Consider the following 20,262-nt stretch of genomic DNA (forward strand, 5'->3'; position numbering starts at 1 on the left):
AGGAGGAGAGTGGGCAAGATGGGCTGCCCAGTTACTGGAGGACTGTTTTCATCCAACAGATGAATATGGCTGGCCCTGAACCTTTCTAAGTATATAGAACAAAAGGCTCCCTGTCCTGGAAACCAGAACCAAAGGGGCTTCAGGGTCTGCTGCTGGCTGGAGAGAGAGCTGCCCTCGTACCTGTGCAGGTGGGCTCAGTGCCAGACCAAGCCAGGTTGGACTGACATACTCGGGCAGAGCTCCCCTGGAGCTCGTAGCCTCCGACGCAGGAGAATTCACACACAGCCCCATAATTATCGCCGTCACTGGAGCACTTCATGTAGCCGTTCTCTGGGGCATGGAGCTTGCCGCAGCGTCTCACTGTGTGGGACACAAGCCCAGAGGGTGCTCAGTGCTGAGTGCCCCCCCTCCACCACCACAAAGCAAGCAGGGAAGGGGAGGAGTCAGAAACACCAGCTTCTACACTGGGCGGGTGTGTAGGGAGGGGCAGGTGTGGCTATCTGCCAGTGGGTGGACCTTGGGAGGGTCACTTTTCAAACCAACAAGACCACTGAGATAAACTGATTCAGCTCCCTGTGGTCTAGATGAGGAGGTTGAACCCAGAAGAGGAAGGAGTAAAGATGGCTAGCTATTAGCTACCCAAACCATGAAGCTCAAAGTAAACCTTAAAAACCTTTTTTGCCTAAAGGTTCTGGAACACCAAGAACACGGTCGGCTGGTGGGCTACCTAAGGGGCTCCTAACCTCCTTCATAGCAGGACTTATATAGGCTTTGGCTGGTCACTGAAGCCCAGGAGTGGAAAAGCTATTAAATACTATTGTTCTGGGACAGCCAGCGATGGGCTCATGTGAGATGAGCTTACTGCTGTCTTGGACTCCTTCAATCATCTGCCTGCACTCAACCTCATCTGGATTTGAATTGTAAAATTTAGGCAGTGAGGTGGCACCCTTCCCCTAGCCTCATGATCAGAGGCAAATCCAGAGCTGGCAAGTCTTCCTCTGACAATGGGCACTCACAGAAGGTTCTAGCTTGAGTCTCTGCTTCCCTTTGTTTTTAGAAAGAGAGGACAAAAAAAAAAAAAAAAAGCCAAGAAGCAGTCATCTTACCTCTTACTTTAACTCGAAATTGGCAAGTGCCCTTGTTCTCGGCTCTGTCATAGACTGTGTACTGGATCTTGTGGTCTCCTTCTGGAAAATGCGAGCCTGGGGGTGGGCCTTTTAGAATAACACTTAAAGGGGGAAAAAATCAGAAACACCAAAGATGATCGCTGTAGGCCCTAACAACAATCGGGCCGTGATGGCCTAAGGATCAAAGAGGACCATCATGGGTGTTTGTTGAGCACCCATTCTGTTCAAGATACAGAGACTCCAAGGGACTGCCATTAGGCCAGTTTTTTAATTCTCAAAGAAGAGAATTTCCTGAGCTTTACTTTGTTTTGGAAGTGCAGTTTGAGACCAGAAAATGGAAGTCCCCAGTTCCTGGGAAAATCAGACTGGTTTTTCTTTTGGGGATGTAGAACAGAGGATGGGAGACGCTGAGAACCCAAAGCTCAAGTCTTCCTTCCTTTGGTCTAAGGAAGACCCGAACTGCCGCCAGATTGGGAGGATGAGGGAATTTTCTTTGAGGGAAATCATTTGAGAGGTTAGTCCCAGCAGTCACTGGCAATTTGGGCCTGCAGGGGGCGCTAGAACTTCCTTTGCTTTTTCTATCTCAGTGGAGACCTTTCCTGAGGAAAAGGCAAATTCACTGTGATTTCATGGTAATCATAATAATAACTCAAGTTATTATTATCTTTATTATTAGTTATTATTATTATCATTATTATTCTTTGTGCTGTGTGTGCTGAGTCACTCAGTCGTGTCTGACTCTTTGCGACCCCATGGACTGTAGCCCTACAGGCTCCTCTCTCTGTGGGGATTCTCCAGGCAAGAATACTGGAGTGGGGTGCCATTCCCTCCTCCAGGGGATCTTCCCAACCCAGGATCGAACCCAAGTCTCCCTCATTGCAGGCAGATTCTTTACCTTCTGAGCTACCAGGGAAGCCCAGTATATAAACCTTATACATGTCTGGCGTGATTCTAGACATTATATATATATATATATGTATATATATATGTATACACACACACACATATACAGTAGTTTATTTAATCCTCTCAACAACCCTATGATGTAGGCATTATTTTACCCATTTCACAGATGAGGAAACTGAGCCACCAAAAGATCAAGGAACCCACCCAAGGTCACAGAGCAAGGATGACTCCCACATCTTTCTTCTCAGTTGTCTGATAAGAATATCAGTAGGTACAATATGATCAATTGTTTTTAAATAGATAATTTCCGTTCTCTCTACACGTCTGAGGAATGAAAAGAATATTGACTGACAATGTGCATGTGAAATTCTCACTGTCACCATTGAAGAGAACCTTCCACACAGGTGGACAAGGCAGTTGTTTACAAGTATGCAGTGAGGGGTGTTACAAGAGTGTCAGACATCCCAGCATTACAGACATGTCACTTTGGGCCTTAGGTGCTTTAAGGTCCTCATCAGGAAGCACAATTTAAAAGCAGATAAACCTGAGAGGAATCAGACTTCAAACATGAGTGGCCGCTCACCTCTTGGAGACTCTCTTTCATGTGTGACATGCAAATAACAGTCATAGGGCATAAATATGGAGCTCACAGGAAGCACCTGTCTCAGCACCTGACACTAGAACCTTCCCCCCACCCCAGAAGGGGACTACAGAACAGAAGCTTGCAAAAGACATGAGGAAAAGAAGAGAAATGCCAGAGAAGCAAGGAGGCCAAGCAAGAGCTGCAAAAGGGGAAAAGACAGCCTTCTCTGAACTCATTCTGCTCCACAGCTCTGATGGCCCTGGGCTGTAGAATTTAGGAAGCCAATAGCTGCTCTGAACAGAGGGTTGGGGTTACTAAGATGCTCTTTCAAAATGTCACATTTCTAACTGTAACACACAGATTACCCACAAAAATGCCAAGGTGAATATCCTTGCTAGATAACTAAAGTCATCTGATGACCTGATATTGTGTGTATATTATACCAGATTTCAATAGCAATCGCAGTTGTGAGAATCTAAGAATCTGTTATGGGCTAGGAGAAGGGCCAGGCATTGTGCTGGGTTCCAAAAGATTCAACAATTGTTAAAAGCCAATCCCTGACGATATCAAGGGCTTTCCAGGTGGCTCAGTGGTAAACAACCCACCTGCCTGCCAATGTAGGAGACCTGGGTTTGATCCCTGGGTCAGGAAGATCCCCTGGAGGAAGAAATGGCAACCTACTCCAATATTCTCCCTGGAGAATCTCATGGCCAGAAGAGCCTGGCAGGCTACAGTCCATGGGGTCACAAAGAGTTGGACATGACTGAGCACACACACATGATGCATGACATGGTTATAGCAACTGTGACTTATATTTTTAATCCTCATCGCCTAAAGTTTCTCCTTAAGGGGTGACATATATATGCGACAGAAAATAAATAATTTCTTAATACTCACACTTTATCTTTGAGGAATTACAAGCGGAAACATAACAAATATGATCTAAGCTAGATGGTGGGAAAAATTATCAGGCTGTCAGAACAAAATGTCCTAGGGGTAAAAGACTGAGCCTCTTCCTAGAAGAAAATGTTCTGTTATGGCTAATATTGGCTTAGAAACATTTCCTCTTGCCCAGCCTGGGTTGACAGAATTCTAGAAAGCCTTGCCCTGCTGTATGGCTCACCAGGGGTAAGTCAGAGGTGTTCTTTGTCCACAGACGGAAACTCGGCGGGGAGGCCTAATAGGACCATGTACTCTAAGGCATGGATGTGAATATGCTGACATAAAGTAGTGGCCCCCAGGGAACATGAGGGCCCATCCATAGCCACAGGGGCACAGGCGCAGCTGCTAGATTAGAACAACATGTGGCTGAACTTCACTGAAGGGAACCACCCATTTTTAAAGATTTTGGGGATGTATTTCAAACTATTTGTGCAGTTGGTCCTAGAGAAGAGGGTTGGGGTGGGGAAGAAGGACTTTTTTATTTACAAGTGGTTTAAGTGTTTAATGGTCATATATTAAAAAATTAAAAATCAAAAGTTGTGAAAGAAACAGGTGCCAAAAAAAAAGAGATTTTGGAGTTCTGCCCTAAAACATACTCCCAGAGCACAAGGGGGCGACACTGAGCTCCACCTGGGAGACATAGGTTCCCAGGGAGGCGGTGGCTTAGGAAGGCCTGGGTAGGGGGCCTAGCACACAATGGCAGTGAGTCTTTCTGTGAATTAACCACTTGACTTCCTCTTCCTCCTCCTGTCCCTTTTCCTCCCTTCTCCCCACCACTCCTTCTGACTTCCTTTCTTTCCTTCAACAAACAGTTACCAAGTAGCAACTATGTGCTAGGCATGGTTCTGGGCATTAAGGATATGGCTTCAAACCTACTGTAGTTGAGACAGGCAGTAAACAGATACATAAGTGAAGAATGTAGTATGCCAGACAGTGAAGAAAAATAAAGAAATGAATGAGGTGTGGCTGAAAGAGTGCTGTACCTAGTCCAAAAGCATACACTGACCTGCAGATACACACTTCCTTATTCTTGGTAGTGAACTTCTCACATAAACGGGCAACCTCATTCCAGCTGCCAAGCTGCACTTACTCAGTGAGAATGCCATCTGCTGTGTCTCTTCCCTCGGGCGTCTCCCAGGACACTCGGACTGTCAGCTTGTTGGGTTCTGCAACGCGTTCCTTCACACTTGGACACTTGATTCTAGGAGGTTCGAGATCTGAAAATATAACCAGAATATTCTCACCATCATCAGGAAATATCAACCTGGGGTTCGACACCCAACCCACCATTAGACATGCCCGAAGCTCTGTGCTGAGTTGTGTCGGACTCTTTGTGACCCCATGGACTGTGGCTCACCAGGCTCCTCTGTCCATGAGATTTCCCAGGCAAGAATACTAAAGTGGGTTGCCATTTCCTTCTCCAGGGGATCTTCCTGACCCAGGGATTGGATCCTTGTCTGTTGTATCTCCTGCACTGGCAGGCAGGTTGTTTACCACTGCACCATCTTTGCGAGTGCCCAAAGCTCTAGGTGCTCCCTGTTTTTGAAGGGCTTCTTCACCCCTTCTGTATTTATCTTCTTTCCCTTCATCTTGCCCCTTCTTGTCTGCCGAGTTCAACTTTTTATTTTGTACTGGGATATGCATGCGTGTTCAGTCGCTTCAGTCATGTCTGACTGTTTGCAACCCTATGGACTGTAGCTCATCAGGCTCCTTTGTCCATGGGATTCTCCAGACAAGAATACTGGAGTGGGTTGCCATGCCCTCCTCCTCCAGGGGATCTTACCAACCCAGGGATCAAACCTGGTGCCTCCTGCATCTTCTGCATAGCAGGTGGGTTCTTTACCACTCAGCCACCAGGGAAGCCAGTATTGGGGTATAGCTGATTAACAATGATTGTGATAGTTACAGATGCACAGCAGAGTGACTCAGCTATATATGTCTGTGTGTGTGTACACATATATATGTACCCATTCTCCCCCAGCTCCCCTCCTACCCAGGTTGCCACATCACCCTGAGCAGAGTTCCCAGTGATATGCCTGCTGAGTTTTAAAGACTGTGTGAGTACTTACCTGTGTATGGCTAAATCAGCAATCAGCTGGCCTTGCTAGTGTCTTGTAGGGTAATTTATCAGCTACAGCAACTTCTTCCCCACGCTTCCAAACTCTGCCTGTTGACTTGGCAACATAGCAGTTACCCAACTAGAAATCATTCAGCCATAGTGAGTCCTTCCTGCTTTAAAGATAGTATCATCGGATACTAGAGAAAAGTGCCTTAGGTATCATCTGCTGCTGCTAAGTCGCTTTAGTCGTGTCTGACTAGATGGCAGCCCACCAGGCTCCCCTGTCCCTGGGATCCTCCAGGCAAGAACACTGGAGTGGGTTGCCATTTTCTTCTCCAATGCATGAAAGTGAAAAGTGAAAGTGAAGTCATGTCGGACTCCTAGCGACCCCATGGACTGCAGCCTCCCAGGCTCCTCTGTCCATGGGATTCACCAGGCAAGAGTACTGGAGTGGGGTGCCATTGTCTTCTCCTAGGTATCATCTAGTTGATTCAATTCAAGGCAACAAATCTTTAATGAGTACCAGCCTTCCCCAAGGCATCATTTCAGCTGCTGGGCTTGGGCATGCAAAGGCAAGAGAATCATGTTATTCTCAGAGTTGACAGTCTGTTGAGAGGATTATGTCACCATATGTGAAATATGACACAAGGTAGAAAATTAACACTGCTCTAGGCTACATAAAAGTAAATGCTGTGGAGGCTTAAAGGAATTACCCAATGCTCTCATTTTACAGATCAGGAAACTGAGCATCAGACAGCATAAGTGATTTATTTAAGGCCAGGCATGAAAATAATGAGAATGTGAACTATAACCCAAATTAGAGCACTTGTCCTTAAAACAGACTTCCCTGGTGGCTCAGATGGTAAAGAATCTTCCTGAAATGCTGCAGACCCAGGTTCAATCCCTGGGTTGGGAAGATCCCCTGGAGAAGGGAATGGCAACCTACTCCAGTACTCTTGCCTGGAGAATTCCATGGATAGAGGAGCCTGGCGAGCTGCAGTCCAAGGGGTCCCAAAGAGTCAGACATGACTGAGCGACTAACACACGCACACACAAGGTGAAATCACAAGAAGGGGGAATTCAAACTTTTACAAGTCCTACTTGATGATTTTCAACAGGCAGAGAATGTATTTTTAAGAAGTCAGAGTAAATTAACATTTCGATTTGCATTATCTTACATGTCAACTGCTAATTGTTTAAATACTACTATAACCTGAATGAAAATGAAATGTCATTTGATTCTGAATTACAAACATTTCTGAGAGACTAAATGCACCAAGTCGAATCTTCATATACTTTCTCTTGTGTCTTGTCCAATAACTCACTTTATTTAGGGTAAGAAATCATGAATAATTTGTTAAAAGTAGTGTCTTAAGCGATCCAAATTCATTTTCATTCAATGCCATGCTTCAGTGGAGTGTGAATTTACAGCCATAATATGCTAATCCTCAAGTGAATAACTATATTTTATTGAATCTAAGTCACCAATTGTGAGACGCATGCTAATTGCAGGGCTAGTAACTGAAAAAAAATATGCTTCTTAGAATTTATAGTTTATCAACGTGATGGTGAAATGAAAGCTGCTTTAAATGAGTTAGAGGTGTCTATTTTCAGTTGCTAAGATGTTAAAAAACAATCCTTTTTTGTTTTTACTATGATAGGTGATAGAAGACATATTTTTATAGTTCAGATGAACATTTTTCAGCTTTGGGTGAATCAGAAAGATATGTATATAATACCTGCCCCCTGCTGGCCAAATGCAGTCAGCAAGCTCATAATAGAAAGCATATTTATTTTTTAAAAAATTGAAGCCAAGGGACTCCCCTGGTGGTCCATGGTTGGGATTCTGTGCTTCCACTGAAGGGGGTGCAGGTTCAATCCCTGATCAGGGGACTAGGATCCCACATGCTGCATGGCATGGGCAAAAATATTTTTTAAAAGAGGCGGGTGTGAAAATGAATTATATCTCAACTAAAAATGCTGTACTCTGGCCCAGTGGTAAAGAACCTGCCTGCCAATGCAGGAGACACGGATTTGATCCCTGGATAGGGAAGATTTCCTGGAGAAGGAAATGGCAACCCACTCTAGTATTCTTGCCTGGGAAATCCCATGGACAGTGGAGCCTGGTGGGCTACAGCCGATGGGGTTGCAAAAGAGTCAGGCATGACAGAGTGACTGAAAAACAATACTGAATCTAGAAAAAAAATTAAAGCCATAAAGGAGGGGAGGAGGAAGGGAAATAGATTTCAATATAAGATTACTTAGTGTTACCATATTACTAAGATCACTTTGTGTTACCATATTCTCTTGGAGCAACACTGTCAGAGTGAAAAGATATTCTTACCCTTTGTGTCGTGTAAACTAAACATCTAGATGATATGCTGGCTGGGTTGTTTTCCCTATAAACTAGACATATTGACACTGAGCAAACACAGCTCCAAATTAGGTTATCTGGGTGAAGAGTCTCAGCTTCCCAAAGCCAGCTTCTGACAGCTGACAATGATCAGTCGAATTTGGCCTACTTTTTCAGAAGCGGTGTTCTTCCAAACAAGAACCAAGAGGAAATAAAGCACTAACAATAATAGCTAATATTTATTTGCTGACCCTCCCCTACTTGCCCAGCCCAGGCGAGGTACCCTCCCTGCATTATTTCACTGAATTCTTGCCACCGCCCACTAGACTAAGTCTTGTTATTATCATCCCCATTTATAGTCTGGGAAGCCTTTCCTCTCTTTGGGAACTTCTTTGCAGTCTGGGATTTTAAGACATGATCACATGTTTTTAAATTATTTTAATCAGTCGAAGACTTCTGTGTGTCTGCCTACTGCTGAGCTAGTTATTTTCCTCCATCCTCTGCATACACATTCTTTCCTGGTCATCACATCCACCTTGTCCATAAACCCTGGAAAAGCAGCAGCAGAGCGGGCTCCTGTCACATTCTCAAGCATCAGGCCCCCTTTTTCAGCTGGCCTGCACTTCAGCAGATGCTCCAGAAACTGAAGCTTATTATTACACAGCTGTGGCCATCACTGCTATTTCTACATTATTATAAATTTCCATGGATGAAATAAACAAAGTTACTATAGAAACCTGATCACAATTCCTTGTTGAGTCAGAGTGCCTGCAGGGCCAGTTACCGTGTGGCAACCTGGCAACTCTCATGAACATCCCGGCCTCTGCCCCACTCACTGGAGACATCTGACAAACTGTCCCCTGCCTCTGTGTCTAGTTTCTTCTCTGCGTATAAAATACCAGAAACAAACATGTTGCACTGTATCAACCACTGTTATCTGCAAAGCTATACTACATACTTGGGAATATTTACTCTGTCTACCAGATAGATGGTGGAAATAAAAAAGAAGGTGAGGGCTTCCCTGGTGGTCCAATGGTTAAGAATTTGCCTGCCAATGCAGAAGACACAGATTTGATCACTGGTCCAGGAAGATTCCACATGCCGTGGAGCAAGTAAACCCATGTGCCACAACTGAGCCTGTGCTCCAGAGCCCAGGAGCCGCAACTACTGAAGCCCATTCACCTTAGAGCCCATGCTCTGCAACAAGAGAAGCCACCAGGATGAGAAGCCCGCGCACCACAAGTAAAGAGTATCTCCCGTTCTCTGAAACTGGAGAAAAGCCCATATATGTCCGTTTCTTTAGAAGAAAAGAAGTTTTCCTGGGCCTGTGACCCTTCAGAATAAAGATTCTATTCCAAGCCTTGTTTCAAGTTATCTATGGCCATGGGATGGGTTCCACCAGTGAGCTGTGAGAAAAAGCGACATGTGCAACTTCTGGGTTGTGCTTTAAAAAGGTATGTGTGTGTGTGTGGCAGGAGGTACTCTCCTCTTTCTTTTTCCTCCACCCTGGTTTGAATGTGTATGAAGTGGTGAGCTGTGAACAGCCATCTTCGATTGCAGATGAAAGCTGCAAGTTGAGAGTGGAAGAACAAATGAGGAGGAGGTTGGGTCTAGGACACTGCCCGGATATTTATAAGAGAATGGAAGTTCTAACTTGCTTAAAGTATTATGATTTTGGCCTTATTAATATACCTGGAAATAGGATATAAGCAACCACACCTGTTTTTTTCAAATTTGGTATGACATCTTCCAAGATGTACTTCACTAATGATTTCTAAGCTCTGATTTCTAACAAAGAATACTCTGGTGAATTTCCTGGGAAGGTGGCTACCCACAATCCCCTTATATACATGCAGTTCCTCCTACCAACAAAAGAATGGGAAAGACTAGAGTCTCTTCAAGAAAATAAGAAATATCAAGGGAACATTTCATGCAGAGATGGGCACAATAAAGGACAGAAACGGCAAAGACCTAACAGAAGCAGAAGAGATTAAGAAGAGGTAGTAAGAATACACAGAAGAACTATACAAAAAAGATCTTACTGACCCGGATATCCATGATGATGTGATCACTCACCTAGAGCCAGACATCCTGGAGTGTGAAGTCAAGTGGGCTTCGGAAGCATTACTAGAAACAAAGTTACTGGAGGTGACAGAATTCCAGCTGAGCTATTTAAAATCCTAAAAGATGATGCTATGAAAGTGCTGAACTCAATTTGTCAGCAAATTTGGAAAACTCAGCAGTGGCCACAGGACTAAAAATTGTCAGATTTCATTCCAATTCCAAAGATGAACAATGCCAAAGAATATTCAAAATATTGCACAATCATGCTCATTTCACATGCTAGGCAAGGTAATGCTCAAAATACTTCAAGCTAGGCTTCAAAAGTACATGAACCAAGAACTTCCAGATGTAAGCTGGATTTAGAAAAGGCAGAGGAACCAGAGATCAAATTGCCAACATCTGTTGGATCATAGAAAAAGCAAGGGAATTCCATAAAAACATCTACTTATGTTTCATTGACTACAGAAAAGCCTTTGACTGTGTGGATCACAACAAACAGGGGAAAATTCTTAAAGAGATGAAATACCAGACCACCTTAACTGCCTCCTGATAAACCTGTATGCAGGTCAAGAAGCAACAGTTAGAAGCAAGAGGTAGAAGAACTGGACATTGAACAATGGACTGATTCCAAATTGGGAAAGGGGTACATCAAGGCTGTATATTGTCACGCTGCTTATTTAACTGACATGCAAAGTACTTCATGTGAAAGCCGGGCTGGATGAAGCACAAGCTGGCATCAAGATTGCCGGGAGAAATATCACTAACCTCAGATATGCAGATAACACCACCCTTATGGCAGAAAGTGAAGAGGAACTAAAGAGCCTCTTGATGAAGGTGAAAGAGGAGAGTAAAATATCTGACTTAAAACTCAACATTCAAAAAACTAAGATCATAGCATCCGGTCTCATCACTTCATGGCAAATAGATGGGGGAAAAAATGGAAACAGACTTAATTTTGTTGGGCTCCAAAATCACTGCGGATGGTCACTGTGGCCTCAAAACTAAAAGATGCATGCTCCTTGGAAGAAAAGCTATGACAAACCTAGGCAGCATATTAAAAAGCAGAGACATCACTTTGCCAACAAAGTTTCATCTAGTCAAAGTTATGGTTTTTTCAGTAGTCATGTACGGATGTGAGAGCTGGATCATAAAGAAGGCTGAGCGCCGAAGAATTGATGCTTTCAAACTGTGGTGTTGGAGAAGACTCTTGAGAGTCCCTTGGACTGCAAAGAGATCAAACCAGTCAATCCTAAAGGAAATCAATACTGAATATCCATTGGAAGGACTGATGCTGAAGCTCCAATAGTTTGGCTACTTGATGCAAACAGCTGATTCATTGGAAAAGATCCTGACGCTGGGAAAGATTGAAGGCAGGAGGAGAAAGGGCAACAGAGGATGCGATGGCTGGATGGCATCACTGATGCAATAGACATGAACTTGGGCAAACTCCAGGAGATGGTGGGGGACAAGGAGGCCTGGCATGCTGCAGTCCATGGGGTTGCAAAGAGCTGGACACAACTGAGCAACTGAACAACAGTAACCTTCTACCAAGAAGTAGAGTCTGCCTCCCCTCCATTTGAATCTGTGCCTGGCTTGTAACTTACTTTGACTGACAGAATGCAAGGGAAGTGATTCTATGCCAGTCCCAGGCGTAGGCCCTTAAAGAGTCTGGCACCTTCTGTGTTTACCATCTCAGAAGCCAGCTGCCATCTAAGGAAGCCCAGTTATCTGACTTGAGAGGCCAAGTGGAGAAGGTGAGAAATGAAGGGAGAGAGAAAAAAGGGACTCAAATGTCAGCCAGCACGGTGACCTCTGAGTGAGATGCTGCACATGGGAGTGAAGCCATCTTGGCTCCTCCAGTCCCAGACATGCGCCTTGGCCATTACTATGTGCAACAACGGTGAGCTGTCTCCACCAAGCCCTGCCCAAATCACCAACCCAAACAGCTATGAGCCATAACATGGTTGATTGAAGCCACTAAGTTCTGGGTGGTTGGTTGTGCAGCAATAGATTACTGACACAAACATAAAATAGTTGGAGGTTGTTGATGGAGGGAAGAAGTGGTCATTTCCTGGCACAGGGAGAGAGTGACTAACCAAGGCAGAACAAATCTGGCCACTGAAAACTTCCCTCATTGCTTGCTTCCCCCAGCTAGATTGTAATCCGTGTACATGTCCCTGAACAGGGTTTCCACTTCTTTGGCACCATATGAGATATTAGGAAACTTTCCCAATGGACCAAAGAGTTGAGAAGCAAAGAACTCCACAACTGGAAGTCACTATCTTCATCAGAAAGATGCCAAACTAAAAATTCATTGGAGATATACTACAGTGGTGCAATAACAGTTTACCTGTTTAATTTGTGCTAAAAATCATGCCAGGTTAAAAAGTGGAGCAGTATCTTGGACTTCCAAGGTGGTAGTGTAACCACTGGAGACTTCATGTTTCCAATGCAGGGGACACGGGTTCGATCCCTGATCACAGAGCTAGATTCTGCATGCCCTGGTTGGGCAAGTTCTACATACCATGCAGTGCGGCCAAAAAAAAAAAAGTGGAGTAGTATCTCAATCAAGCAACTTGTTGCAAAGCTGAAACTAGCTTCCTAAAAGTTTATAAATCAATGTGTATTTGTCCACCTGGGAAAAATTTTGTATGATTTCAGAGCATTTACAGCAATGCCCTGATACATTTATTCTCAGCCCCACGACGTTTGTATCCTCAACTGAATCTCTAGAAATAATACCATTCTGCCTAGCAAACTTCTTGTGGGTCACTGGGTCAACTGAGCGGTCAGATAATTGGGAAGCTGGAAAAGTAGTCCATCAATTTGCGTATCTAAAACTGCAAATTGAGATTTTTTTTTTTTAATTCCAGACTTCCGTTTGTGTTAACTCTCCAACTATTCTATTCCACAGGAAATATAAAATAAGCAGAGAGTAATTTCAGGAAGCAAGTTGGTTTGTACATGGTCTTTTGTTAAAACATCTCAATAGGGCTCCCTGTGTATCTGAAGATACTTGCTCGGTTTTCATTGTCCATGGGTTTTAAATTTACTTGAATTTTTTTTCTCTTCCTGTTGGCCTAGGGAAAAGTGTTGGTCCAAAGGAGAAGACCTGTAATTGTAACTGTCCATTGTTATATCTACATGCCAATGTAACTGGAAAGGACTAAAAATAGAAAGAAAGAAAAAAAATATACCCCAAAACAATAGTTGTTACAGTCTATGGGTTTGGTTCTTTTATATATATATATATATATATATATCATGGAAGTTGTGGCTCTCTAAATATTTTACCCTCCTGCAATTTGCAGTATGTTTTTCTTTGTCTACTACATTGACTTATTTCTATCTATATCTGTTTTTAAAATAACCATGGACATTGAGTCTACTGCCAGAGTGTAGGCTGCCTAAGAGAATGAATTTTGACTTGTGGTCCTTTCAAATTAGCCAGACCACAGAACTGACCACCTCAGCATCAAAAGCCAGCCCAGGGTTCTCTCTTCCCTCCAGATCTGAAAGAGAACTGGACGGACTTTCTTAGCACTCAGCACAGCTGGGCCTAGAGGCATTGCTCAAGGCGGTGTAGAAATCTGAGAATTCCTTGGCCACCATGTGTCAGCTCCAAAACTAGGCTGAGGCGCCGAGCTGTGCTCACAGACCCCCGAGCCCTGCCAACACACCAAGTCAATAAACTCATTTAGTAATACATTGAAAGCCAAAGAGTTCATGACATCCCTGGAGTAAAATTCACAGGGGACAAACTCCAGCTTCTCTGTCACAGAATCAAAGAAAGATTTGCCTGCTTGCTGTGTCTTATTTCTCTTGTTTTTCCTGGGAGCTCACTGATCACTGATCTCCTTTTTACCCCCTACATTGCATGCACAAATTCCCCTACCCCCAAAGATGCCTGAATCTTGCCCTGTTCCACTCTAAGATCAGTCCCTTGGAATTGGGGTTCATTTCTTAGTTTTTTCTCTCTCCCTCTGGGAAGGTTCCAGGCCCATCTGGTCCGGCTTAAGACATGCTTGTTGCTTTTTGAGAACAATCAGCAATTTCTTTCCATTGTTACGCACAATCTGGACATCTGAACACTGTGATCCCTGGAGGATTCTGCCAGTGTTTGCTCAGCAGGGAGATTTTCGAGTATCTCCTCCCCTCTTATCACCTCTACCCCTTCCAATGTGAGGGAACAGACATTCAAAGCAGGGGATGGGAGGCGGTGGCAGTGGAGAGGAGTGTTCTGAAGAGCTACCTTGCACACTCCAAGGCACCAGGCAGCGAGTGAAAGCAACATCTGGGAGGGGCTCTTCTGACCTCAACATCTGGCCTCAGGTCACATCCTTCTAGAAAAGTGCCTGGAGCTCACAGCCTGAGCACTATCCTACATGCATGGCTGAGCAGGCCCGCTTTGCAGGCTCCTCCTCACTGAGAACTACAGTGATTTACAGGGAGATGTCTAAAACCTCAGAGCAAGGCTGCTAAGGACTTCCCTGGTGGTCCAGTAGTTGGGAATCCACCTGCCAGTACAGGGGAGACGGGTTCGAGCCCTGGTCCCGGAAGATTCCACATGCCTTGGGGCAACCAAACCTGTGTGACACAACTAGAGAGTAGCCCTCCACTCAGCACAACTAGAGAAAGTCCATGTGCAGCAACAAAGACATAGCACCGCCCAAAAAAGAATAAATAAATAAAAGGAAGTAAAAGGCTTCTGTGGCACAGATTCTGTTGGCACTCAGTTTTTTTAAAATCATCGCTTGCACTGAAATCTTTACTGCCTGTACTGAAATTCTCAAATTGACATGTCTTGGACTCCTCCTGCCAGCTGGGTGCCAGCTAGCTTTGCCAATGGGAGGCACTCCCATGAGGACAGAGGGCAGGAGGAAGAGGGAAGCCATTAGGCTTCTGGTAGGGGCTTTCATGAAGGTTTCCTGGGCTCCTGACTTCATTCTCATCCATGATGGTGTGAGCTGCAGACATGTCAGCCTCAGGGTGAGTTTATGGACTTTGGGTAACACCACGAGGCCACTTTTGCTCCCCCCAGCCCTTGGTTGGGATGGATTTCTGCTCTAACTAATCTCTAGATGGCGCAGTGCTAAAGAATCTGCCTGCCAATTCAGGAGACGCTTCCCTGGGTCAGGAAGGTTGCCTGGAGAATCTACCCACTCCAGTATTCTTACCTGGGAAATCCCATGGACAGAGGAGCCTGGCAGGCTGTAGTCCATGGAGTCGCAAAGAGTCGGACACGACTGAGTGCACACACACATATTGTCTGGCAACAGTCTTTTTCCTCTTTTGTTCCTCCAGCCCTTCCTATGTTTGTAACCACTGCCCTGTATTAATGTCTCCTCTGTCGGAAACACCTATAATGGTTTCTATCTTCCCAATCACTGATCAGTTCAAACTCCCACCTAAATCATAGAAAAAGAGAAGCCAGGAATAAATCCGAGTCAGTTATCTGAGAAATTACTTGGACCTGGTGCTCTTGTTAAGATGGATATAAGGTAAGCTCCGGGGCTGTGATATAGAAGATGTAGAAGGCTCACATCTCGGGTCAGTCCCCTGGCTATAACTGAAGAAAAAGGATGACCGATGCTGCCAAGGGAGACAGTGGACAGTGGTACCGTCATGAAGACACCGTAGGACCAAGGCCAGAGAAGCTGTTGTATAACTGCCCCCAGAGGGCAGCATCCAGTTTCAGTCACATCCCTGAATTGTTTGCCCAGATGCTGAGCTGTCAGGAAGGAGTCCTTGGGGGAATGGGCAGGCGCAGACCAAGCTGAATGGTTCTCTGCAGGATGGGCAGACCCAAGCAGGGTAGGAGCCAGGCTCCTGCGGTCAGCTGCCTTGCCATCTCTGTGCCAGAGCTGTAGCTGGATTCAGGGACTTTGAGCCTAAAAGCCCGGAGACATAGGCTTGGCTCTATGCAACATCAACAAAGTCAAGGCCTTATCCGCAGAAGGGGGATTGGACTACAATGTTCTGTTAGGCTAGGTCCTGGCAGCGCTAACACATTATGAGTCAACAGTCTCCTGGGATAGTAGTTTTCAATTACCTGGATTAGTTTTGGAAAAATGCCAGGGCCCCAGATACTCAGATTTAAACTGCAGCTAGAGTTAAAAACCACTGTCCCAGGGCAGTCTACCTCAACTTTAAAAGGACACAGGAATCCCTTAGGGATCTTCTTACAATGTGGCTTTCGATCTGTTGGGTCTGGGATAGGACCCAAGAGTCTGTATTTCTAACAGGCTTCCTGCTGATGCTCAAACTGCTGGGCACTATTTTGTGTTAAAAGGTACTAAGTGTTGCGTTAGTTGCTCAGTTGTGTCTGACTCTTTGCGACCTTATAGACTGTAGCCCATCAGACTTCTCTGTCCATGGGATTCTCCAGGCAAGAATACTGGAGTGGGTTGCAATTTCCTTCTCCAAAAGGTACGAAAGTTCTTCCCAAATTTGATGTTCCAAGGCAGGTTCTCAACCTTTAGAGCATCAGAATGTCCTGGAGGGCCTGTGAAAATGCAGATTGCTAAGCCCCACCCCAGCATCGACAATCCTGCAGGCCTGGAAATGTGCATTTCTAAAGCTTCTGGTCAGGAGCCCACACTCTCTGAGATCCACTGCTCTCAGACGATGGTCCTGAGTCTGGTTATGCATGAAAATCACCTGGGAAGCTTTTATAAATGCCACTTGCCTCCTCCAGCTATCCCATATCAGGCTAACTGAATCAGAATCTCTAGGGTAAAACCAAGGTGCATTGTTGTTCAGTCACTAAGTCATGTCCGACACTTTTGCAACCCCATGGACTGCAACCCACCAGGCTCCTCTGTCCATGGGATTTCCCAGGCAAGAATACTGGAGTGGGTTGCCATTTCCTTCTCCAGGGGATCTTCCCAACCCAGAAACTGAACCCAGGTCTCCTTCATTGCAGGTGGATTCTTTACCACAGATCCCGGAAGCCCCGGGATCAAGGCATGGCTAGGTTCTAAAAGATACTCAGGTGATTCTAGTAAGTAGCCAGGGTGGGTATCCACTGCTCAGAGATGGGTGATTCTCAAAGAAGGGGTGATTTTTCTCCTCCATCTCCTCCTCCCTCCAAAGGACATTGGACAATGTCTGAAGACATTTTTGGTTGTCACACGTGGGAGCTGGGGAAAGATGTCATTGGCATTTAGTGGGTAAAAGCCAAGGCTCTAAGCATTCTAGAGTGCAAAGGACAGGACCCCATGACAAATAATTATCGGACACCAGATATCCATTGTTCCAAGATTCAGAAACCTTGTCTAGAGCGGGGTCCAGCAGAACCCCAGAATCTGCCCCAGATCTCCTGAAGCAGAAGCTACATTTTTACCAAGGTTCCCAGGTGATCCCCAAGCTGGAGAAGCACTGTCTTAGATCAGTGGCTCCCTTTAAGCTCTTCTGAATGCCCTAGAAGGCTCCTTAAAGTGCCAAGTGCTGGGCCCATGCCCAGAGTTTGTGATTCAGCATGTCTGGGGTGGGGCCCTGAATTTGCATGTGTAAAGAGTTACAACGAGGACTTCCCTGGTGGCACAGTGGATAGGAATCCGCCTGCCAATGCAGGGGACACAGGTTCGAGCCCTGATCCAGGAAGATTCCACATGCCACAGAGTAACTAAGCCTGTATGCCACAACTGAGCCCACACACTGCAACTACCAAAGTATGTGTGCCCTAGAGCCTGTGCTCTGCAACAAGAGAAGCCTGCACACTGTCAACCAAGAGTAGCCCCTGCTCACTGCAACTAGAGCAAAACCCGAGAGAGGCAACGAAGACCCAGTGCAGCCAAAAATAATTAATTAAAAAGAAAAAAAAAAAAGATTTCCAGCGAGGCTGCGGCCAAGGCTCCCCAGAACCACAACTAAGAACTACTGCCAACAAATCCAGAGTCAGGGAAGACAGCCAAATCCCTGCCAGTTTAGCACACTGAGCATTTGCTGATTCCCAGAGTTGCTAACAAAGGAACTATGTCTGTGGGCTGAAAGACACAGAGCTGCTCTCCGCAGGACCATCCAGCCAAATGTCAACAACTCTGCTCGATGCTACAGGGCACACCCCGGCACTGAAATAGCAGGATTGCCCCGCACCTCTCTCTGCTAGCCTCCAGCTGCCTTGATCACAATCCGAGAGAGACACAAGTCACGGGAAAGCCATGAGCTGTGAAGTCAACTCAAGCAGAGAGACTGAGGCTAGATCTGTGCTGAACCAGAGAAATAGGGATGAAGAAAACCACGAAAAGCAAAACTGGGCCCTTAGGCGTCACACATGGAACACAGGTGTTTCCTTTAAAATCCACTTTATGGGGACTTCTCTAGTGGTCCAGGGGCTAAGTCTCTGTGCTCCCAATACAGGGGGCCCAGGTTCCATCTGTGATCGGGGAACTAGATCCCACGTGCTTCAACCAAGAGTTTGCATGCAGCAATTTAGGGATCCTGCATACTGCAACTAAGACTGGGTGGAGATAGATACATAAAAATTTTAAATCCACTGTATGGACATCCCCTGCTCCTCCCAAAGTAGGTGCCTCCTGAGGACTGGTGATATTTTCTTACCAACACAGGTGGCTGGTTGGCCGCTCCAGGCCTTGTTGTCCATACACCTGACTGTCTGCTCCCCTTTCAGCGTGTATCCTGGCGAGCAATAGTACTCACACTGGGAGTTAAAGTAGGCACCGTCGATGCACTTAAACCCTCCATTCACTGGCATGGCAAGGGTAGGACATCGCTTTTCTGAAAAAGAGAAAACCAGAGATTCAGCATGTCTTAGTTTTTGTCACAGAGTTTCAGAGTCCAGAAACTGAAAGCATAGGTGGAAGTTAACTGAAATAAAGCAGACAGAAGTCTGAGAAAAGATGGATGGTGTCACCAAGCAGGACACCATGGGGCCTTTGGGGAGGCAGACTTCTTCCCATATCCTCCACGCTAACTCCTCTCTGAAGACCCAGATAATAGTATCTGACGCACACTCCCTGAGTTTTTCAAATGCTAAAACCACCACCAAGTGGGCGCAATGAACTACTTGATGGCCCGAGACCCCTGGCGCCTATAATGTTAACCGCCCTGTTACCTCACCATCAACCAATCCAAGAACTGTGCATGAACTTTTCATGTACCCTGAGACCCACTCCCCCTCCACACACACACCTGGCCTTTAAACAGGCTGTGCTAAAACCCTTCGGGCAGTTGGGAGGCGGGGTGAGTTTGGGCTCGAGCCACTGATTCTCCTTGCTTTGTCCTGCAATAAACCTTTCTCTGCTCCAAACTCCGATTTGGAGTAAGATTGTGCTTCCAGGGAAGACCAGTGAAGGGTGGGGGAGGCAGGACGGGGAGAGGAGGAAGGGGGGCAAGCTGGTATCTCAGGCCAGGTGAGCCTCAGCCTGATCTCGCAGGGGAGCCCTGGAGCATGATTGACACCTGAGTCTGCCCTGCCTCCAGGCATGGTAGCTGGGCTTTCAGAATCCTTTACCCGTCAGTAGTACTGGGCAGCTAGAGGCTGCCCATGGGGGATGCTCTCCCTTTTAGGATGGAGAAAACAGTGCTCTGATGGAGCACAGCCTCTTCTTCCTTGGAGGAAGGTCAATCGACGGTACAAGTCATGAAGAGCAACTGGCAGCAGGGCATCCAGGACACCTGGGAGAAGCACACACTGTCCAGGATAGTCACCCAAACGGCATAGTTGCCTACATAGACTGGGTCACACGGCTGCAGCCCCCAACCCCAGTTTCCCCAATAGTTAAAGGCACCCATATCAACAGTGTTGTTGCAAAAGCAGCATGTATGTGAAACGATTGGTACCCAAGTGCTCCATTCATGACAGCGGTCTGGAAAAGCAACGGCACCTCAAATGTGCTTCAACCATGCTGTGCAATGTGCAGTTTCCCAAGTGAGATAGAACTTCTCAGGAAGCTCAAAGTCAGCCCCTGAAATGCGCTTACAGTCTTCTCCCCGGAGGCCTGGTGCCTTTCAGGGAATGAGCATCATTCAGTGGGTAATTCTTCCCTGCCTCCCTAAGTTCTACCTCTTGGAGGAGCACTTTTCTCTACTACCAGTAGTCGAGGGCAGAGCACCACTTTTTTTTTTTTTTTTTTTTGAGAGGGAAATAAAGTTTATTAGAGTGGGAGATGCTGACAGAACAGTGGGCCAACTCAAGGGAGAACCGACGTTGAACAGAGGAACTTAGTCCACTTTTATACCCAGGGTACAAGGAGTGCGATAGGGG

The 20,262-nt window shown here is 45.8% G+C and overlaps 1 protein-coding gene across 2 annotated transcripts in view; it reads right to left on the reverse strand.

The window, feature by feature from the left end:
- Window positions 1-20,262, reverse strand: part of SRPX (sushi repeat containing protein X-linked) — a 141,833-nt gene that overhangs the window by 54,243 nt on the left and 67,328 nt on the right. For both annotated transcript variants that reach the window (XM_027534257.1, XM_027534258.1), the window contains 4 exons: window positions 18,597-18,773; window positions 4,649-4,775; window positions 1,107-1,228; window positions 181-360 (listed from right to left, as the gene is read on the reverse strand). In XM_027534257.1, the coding sequence (XP_027390058.1) occupies window positions 181-360; window positions 1,107-1,228; window positions 4,649-4,775; window positions 18,597-18,773 (606 nt within the window). The remainder of the gene's footprint in view (window positions 1-180; window positions 361-1,106; window positions 1,229-4,648; window positions 4,776-18,596; window positions 18,774-20,262) is intronic.

This window comes from Bos indicus x Bos taurus, chromosome X (genome assembly GCF_003369695.1).
Source record: "Bos indicus x Bos taurus breed Angus x Brahman F1 hybrid chromosome X, Bos_hybrid_MaternalHap_v2.0, whole genome shotgun sequence".
Classification (NCBI taxonomy): domain Eukaryota; kingdom Metazoa; phylum Chordata; class Mammalia; order Artiodactyla; family Bovidae; genus Bos; species Bos indicus x Bos taurus.